The 7,646-nt window shown below is 38.5% G+C and overlaps 1 protein-coding gene across 1 annotated transcript; it reads right to left on the bottom strand.

Annotated features, from left to right (window-relative positions):
• Positions 1–3,150: 3,150 nt before the first annotated feature.
• LOC117350452 (olfactory receptor 1509-like) lies at positions 3,151–4,083 on the bottom strand. The gene has a single exon (XM_033924744.1). The coding sequence runs from the start codon at positions 4,081–4,083 to the stop codon at positions 3,151–3,153; it is 933 nt and encodes a 310-aa protein (XP_033780635.1).
• Between the last annotated feature and the right edge of the window lie 3,563 nt (positions 4,084–7,646).

The raw sequence follows: 7,646 nt of genomic DNA on the forward strand, positions 1-7,646 counted from the left end.
CAATAATCTTATTATAAAGCTAATACTTAGCTGAGGTGGTGCATTCAAAGGGATCTATCACCAACATGTTTCACCCTATACTGGGTTTCATCAGGGCTCCGATCCCTCTAAGTTTGAATTGGTTACCCACAACGCGACCACTCAAACATTTATGCCATTTAGGTATTTAAATGTCTCTATCATATCTCTTTTCTCTCACTTTTCCTCCAAATTATGCATATTGAGATTAAGTTTGCCCCTGCATGCATTTTGTCAAAGGCCACTGGCTATTTTAGTAGCCTACCACTTGACTGACTCCATCCTGTTTATATATTTTTGAAGGCGAGGTTTCCAGAAATATTCTAAATAAGGTCTCAGCAGAGTTTAATACAGAGGCATCGATACCTCTTTTTCCTACTGTCCATTCCTCTCCCTATACATCTTGGAAAAGTGCCTCCAAATCTCTATCCAATAGGATCTTATTTTAACACCTAAACCCGTATGTGACCATAGAAAATTGTCTTGTGTGTGTGTGTGTGTGTGTGTGCTTGGTATAATCAAAAAGGGTATTACAGCCAGAATGAAAGAAGTTATCCTGCCGTTGTATCGGGCGATGGTGCGCCCGCATTTGGAGTACTGCGTCCAATATTGGTCGCCGTACCTTAAGAAGGATATGGCGTTAGTCGAGAGGGTTCAGAGGAGAGCGACACGTCTGATAAAAGGTATGGAAAACCTGTCATATTCTGAGAGATTGGAGAAGCTGGGTCTCTTTTCCCTGGAAAAGAGGAGACTTAGAGGGGATATGATAGAGACTTATAGGATCATGAAGGGCATAGAGAGAGTAGAGAGGGACAGATTCTTCAAACTTTCTAATAATAAAAGAACAAGAGGGCATTCGGAAAAGTTGATAGGAGACAGATTCAAAACAAATGCTAGGAAGTTCTTCTTTACCCAACATGTGGTGAACACCTGGAATGCGCTTCCAGAGGACGTAATAGGGCAGAGTACGGTACTGGGGTTCAAGAAAGGATTGGACAAATTCCTACTGGAAATGGGGATTAGAAGATTACTGCACAGGTCCTGGACCTGTTGGGCCGCTGCATGAGCGGACTGCTAGGCACGATGGACCTCGGGTCTGACCCAGCAGAGGCATTTCTTATGTTCTTATGTTCTTATGTGTGTAGGAGGGGGAATTGGGACCAAGCGAGGGCACCAGAAATCCCACTGCTGCTAAATGAACCTGGCTAGCTTGGCAGCTAAATGTAGGCCAGGCTTTTTGTGTGTGTTCAGTGGTTTACTTAACCAGTTACCGATAATGTACACAGACAAATTACTGTATACATGGCATATCAGTTATATAATTATGAAAGGCACAAGCATTGCTCATTAATTGATCCTTAGAGTCTTTATCTGCAGCTCTGAGAAAGCTCTTTGGAGTGTATTTGAAATAGCTGTCTCCATAAGAGTCCTGCATTTGGTATGATAGCTGTGGCTAAGATTGAATGGGCCCTGGCTAGAAAAAGTAAGATGGGCCCCTGTAGCAACCTCTCTCCCAAGGTAGCAAAGATGGGGGAAGGGGAGGGGGGTTGTGAGTGAGAGCTGTTTAGAGCGTCAACGTCCAAACCGTGCAAAACACAAACATACAACAGACTGTCATAATAAAGGAACAAAGAATATCCAGGATCCAAATAACAAAATCTCTATGTTTAAAAGGTAGCTTTCTATAACACAAATTTACTTCCTGGTGGAAAATCAGAATGAGTAAAACTATGCAGTATCTGCTCGCCGCTGTCAGTGGTTTCTTAAATGGCACTAGCAAGGGGATTGAATATTCAGGGCTACATGTAATATAAGGAAGTTGCCTGGATGATATTCAGCCAAGGTCCGCTTATGACACTGCAGAATGTTGACTAAGGCCCTCTTTTACTAAGGTGCGCTAATCGATTACCGCACGCTAAACACTAACCCGTGCATGTTAGTCTACAGACGCGTTAGCGTTTAGCATGCGCTAATCGGTAAAAGAGAGGGTAAGACTCATATAAGGTCATCCAAACCCACTCTCCTTTCTTAGTGATCCCAATCTCTCCACCCTCCTACCTTTCATCCATTAAGGTCCTGCATTTCCCATTCCACACCCTCTATGACCCACTGGGACCACTTGTACCTGCCAAGTGGTTCATTGGGATTGTAGGGGCAAAATTGATGCCCATACTCTTTTGTCCGTTGCCGCAACCAATCTAAAATGGCTGTTCTTACCTCTAGTGGAAACTTCATGGTATCAGTGAGTATCACAAGGCTTCCACTAGAGATGAAGGCAGCCATTTTAGACTGGCTGCTGCAATTAGTGGGAGCGAGTGAGTATTGTTCCTTCCCCTATAACCCAACTGGACTCCAAGGGGGTGGCAATTGGAAAAGTGTGGCCTCAGTGGACCTTAAATACATACAGGGTGGGAGAGAGGAAGCATTGCATCGTTGAGGAGGACAAGGAGTATTCCAACCTGACAACCAACGAGGCACCAGCAAACATTCAGATCAGTGTTTAATTAGCTCTGTGGCTAAAGTTTGGACTGAAAACTGATTATCATTGTGAATATGACCATTAATCTGTTAAATCCTGGCTCTTCCTTTGGTCTGCCAAGTTCCACGATAAATCTTAAATGCTTTTTGATAATATTTTTGAAATTTTGGTGGAAAGTATTTTTGGTGATCCAGCGCAAAGCAAATTTTCTAAGGGACTTAGGGGGACCCTCTCTTTAAAACGTCATAGATTGTACATTTAACTCCATGGCCATTCAAGACACCTCTGCATTATGGTTACCAGGTAAGATCATAATACAATATTTATATTACAAAGTATCACACAGTGAAGGAATCATGAGAGATAACAAAAAAATGACATATAGTAGTATAGGTTTATTATTTAATAGATATATTTAACTAAATTAAGGTTTTGGATTCTAGGTGGACATGACAAAAAATATAGCTGGCATTATTCACTAAAAACAGCATAATACAATCATGTTTACAATAAAACTCAATGAAAATTCAATACAAAAATTTAATCAAAAGAAAAAAAAAATCTCTGTTTTATAGAATAAATTAAACAGTATATATCATTCAATGAGACCAGATGGAATATACAATGGTGTCTTTCTTTAGACAGACAGGAAATCAGTTTTTCTGTATCTCGAGTAAAGATACTGTCCTACCTCCTAGCCTTTTCATCGCACTTTTCACCTTCTTATTTCTGAGAGTATAAATGCAGGGGTTTAGCACAGGGGTCACAATAGCATAGAAAACGGAGACCATTTTGTCACCTGTAAATTTCACAGAAGGTCTCATGTAGATGAAGACAGTGGGGCCAAAAAACAAGGTGACCACCAGGAGGTGGGAGGCACATGTAGAGAAGGTTTTCCTCCTTCCTTCAGATGAACGGATTTTTAAGACAGTGGAGATGATGTATGTGTAAGATATAGACACCACCAAGAAACAACTCAGTCCAATAGTTCCACTGTTGATCAAAGCTGCCATTTCACTGATACTGGTACTAGAGCAAGCCAACAAAGATATGGGAAGAACATCACAAAAAAAGTGATCTATCTCATTAGAACCACAGAAGGGCAGCTGAGTTGATGGAAGTGCCTGTACTAAAGCATGAATGAGGCCTGCTGCCCATGTTGAAACCACCAGCAGGAGGCAGGCTTGTCTGTTCATTATTATGGTATATCGCAAAGGATTGCGGTCATAAGCCATCAAGCTCAGGTGAAAGCATTCCGTTCCCCCCAATAAATGCAAGAAAAATATTTGAGTCATGCAGTCACTGAAAGAAATGGTTTTGCTTTGCAAGAGAAAGTTAATGAGGAATTTGGGGACAGTGACTGTGGCAAAGGACAAATCTATGAAAGACAGGTTGCTAAGGAGGAAATACATAGGGGAGTGCAGATGAGAGTCCACATATATGGTTATCATAATGAGAAGATTCCCAGCTAGGGCGAGCAGGTACATTACAAAAAACTGTACAAAGATTACAGTCTGTAAATCTGAATTGCTAGAAAGTCCTAGAAGGATGAATTGTGTTATGCTGGTTTCATTCCTGATTGCCATTCCTTCAACTTTATTGACCTTAGGGAAACAGAACAAAGAGACAATTAACAAAAACAGATAAAATGTGAGAGATGATCAGAGAACATTCATTTTCTTCAATAGAGACTTCCTGAGTTGCTGTGTTATGCTCTCCCTATTCCCTTTCAAATCCAGATTAAAAGCCACTATCTTGAAGTTACTTTTACATCTTAACCACTTCCCATATAAAATAATCTCCTAGAAAATATTTCTCTTGATTAAATTGTATGGTCTATAGAGCATGGGCTCTCTCTTATATGTGTCTGTGCAGTGATTCATACATCTGTAATGTTTTCAAAATGATAGATGTTAGGAAGGACTTACGCTGCAAGACACATGCTTTAGCCCCCTCCCCTGTCCCTGATTCTTACAGATATCCCAAAGTTATACGCCAGGAACTCTTCAGAGATCAGCATTCAATTTTTGGATTATGGTCTCTCCTAAAACATTTTCTTCAGTTTTAAATTTCCCTTGTAAACATAGTCCAAACTCTAAGATCACCACTGCTCCCACCTGTTATGTTTTCCACCGGTCTCCTTTCCTCGTACTTGAAGACAGGTCATGAGTTCTTTCAAGATGTTATTTAATGTTTTATGTATTCAAGCAGTGATTCAAGAAGCAATGCAATTCCAACCTGACAATTGCCTTCTCACTTTTTCCTATTTCAGCTTGATGATGAAAAAGAGAAACAGGTGAACAAGGCAGAAGATGGATGTATAATGAAACTGGTAGAGATGCCTTCTGCTATTTAGGGGTCCTAATACATTCTTTATTCTGCACAAGAACTATTCATTAAGTGTTTTCAAGCTGTATCCTTGTGTAATCAGACAGCAAATTGCAATTTTGTATACAATAACGATATAATAATAATAATAGTTTATTTTTATATACCGCCAAATCATCAGTTCTTGGCGGTTTACACAATAGTAATTACAACAAGTAATTAAAATACAGATCCAAATAACAATGTCTTATAAAAGAAAATAACACAATTCAATAAAAGATACTGACTAACAAAATTCAACCCTAACTTATTCAAAGTAAAATATGCACAATACAGATTATTTATACTAAAATAGATAAGTGACTGTAAACATAGAACATGGTATTTGACAAGATTATCATTCGAATGGATGATTTTTGCTTTCCCCATTTCTAAATATCAAAAATATTTATGAAAATTTCAAGTCTACTTTTAAGGTACAGTAAATTCAGCATTTTTAGAGATTGGGAAAGTCTGTGCTTCACTGTGCTACAGGCTGAAGTCTTTTTCTAATATGCAGGAAACTGATGAACTTAAACTGCATTTGTAGCTCTTGGGAATTTAATCTTTGGAGGATCTGAAGAGAAACAGACAGTTTATCACCACTACCTCTGAGAAAAACAAAGGTGTGGAACCCATAGAGTTTATGTGAATAACGTTTACAGAAAAAATGAATCCAAGTCATTTTTTGAGTGACATTTTTCTTCTCAAAATGCAAAAAACCACAGTGAGGCTCATAGTCAACCATTATACCAAAAACCTCAATGGCTGAAAATTGAAATTTGAGTACTTTTCAAATTTAGATGTCGCTTCTACAAAGCTCTGTACTGTCTACTGTCCAAACTACCTCACCGATCAGTGTACATTCGCCAGACCAGGATGATCCACTCAATCTCAATCATTTTTCACCTTCCCCTCAATCAAAGGATGCACCCAAAAGAGATTCATTAATAGACTCTTATCCTACCAAGCAGCCTCCAAAGATCCTGAATGGAGCCAACTAGTGAGTACATCAACTTCAGAAAGCTCCTACAAATGCTCCTCTTCCCCAAACACGATGACCCTCCTTAAATTCTCCATGTTAAGACTTCCGATCCATTGACACTCTATTTCACGTTGTTACTCTAAGACTTTGAATAACCTAAACTATTTATTTATCTCCTTTCTTATAAAATCATGCTTAAACTCCGTCTATGCAATCTATATAATTTTCAGTCCTTTCTCCATTGCTGTAGCTCGTTGACTATCCTCAGTCATTTTTCCTGTAAACACCCTCAAACTGAAAGGCTTTCACAGTATATAAATAAAGATTTATATTATATTATATTATGTTAAAGCATATCAATTTTTTGCAGGAGCAAGAAATGTGGGCATTTGAAGAAAAGAGCTGTGTATCCATTCTTAATCAATATTCCCTCAAGGGTATGTCAGAATACTCTCTCTGTGCTTCTATGATTGCAACTGGTGCAGCAATGTCATGGTTTCAATCACAATGGAAAAGCAGGGCCTCTGGATATCCCATGGAACTTACTTGTCCATTGCAATTCAAATGGATATATTGATGGTAGGAATGCTAGCTGAGGACTCACACACCCTGGAGATATCGCTGTTCAGAGCAAGTCTGCATTACAAACCAATCTATTCATTATCATCAGTAGGTCAAAATAAGTTAATACTGTATATGATGATGATGATGATGATGGTGATTGACTGATATGTTATACCACCTGTACCAATAAAGGATCTAAGTGGTTTACAATTAAAACAAATATGGGAAAATAGAAAGGAACTTCAAGCAAACACATATCACACAATATACTATTTGCCTACTGCTCCCTTGCCATCTCATCCTCAGTCATCAGTTAGCCCAGCTGAAAAGCAAGAGAGAAACAACGTGTCTTCAAAAGAAGGATGGTTCTGATCTGATATAGTCAGGAAGAGGATTCCAGAGAAATGGTGCCAAAAAATAGAAAGCTTTGTTTCTGATAGATTCCACATCTGAGAAGAACCATCCTATTTGAGTTGAGAGACTGCGGAGAAAGAGATTGAGTATATGACACATCTGATGAAAGATATAAAGGGATTCCTGAATTAAAAGCCTTATGTGTGAGTAGTAAGATCTTGAACTTGACCATATAATGAACAGGTAGCCAATGAAGATGATAGAGGAAAGGAGAAACATGGTCGTACCTTGAAGCTTTGAAAAGAAAGCACAGTTTTGTAGAATTTGGAGACGTTTGACATGAAATGAAAGCAACAGCATGCTCAGATATAGCAAAACCTGGACAACTGCTACAATTTTGACACCAGCCAAGGAAGCCTGAGAGAACATTTAAGAAGAGACTTAAAATGCTCCTTTTTATTGATGCTTTTAATTGAAATTTCAGACCTCTTCCCTTATTCTATAAGTATTCTATTGTGGATCTGAGATATGTAGTATTCTGTCCTCTTCTCTATGTAATTCTAATTTTCTTTCCTACTATATAGCTCAAACTATAATTTTTGCATTTGTAAATTGCCATGATGGATTTCCAAATGGAAGTATGTCAATTTTTGAATAAATTCTGCAAAGGGGCAAAGGAAGTCGAGGACTGTTATTAGCCAAAGCCAAAGAAACCTCTATAACTACTTACTGTAGATGCCTACCTTTCATAAAAATAATATCCATGGATGCACTTTACATACATACAATCTTTATTTGTATACCGCCAATACCTCTCGGAAGTTCACAACGGTTTATATACAATAAAGAATAATACATTAGATCACCATTCTGATCAAA

Source organism: Geotrypetes seraphini, chromosome 16, assembly GCF_902459505.1.
Source record: "Geotrypetes seraphini chromosome 16, aGeoSer1.1, whole genome shotgun sequence".
Lineage (NCBI taxonomy): Eukaryota > Metazoa > Chordata > Amphibia > Gymnophiona > Dermophiidae > Geotrypetes > Geotrypetes seraphini.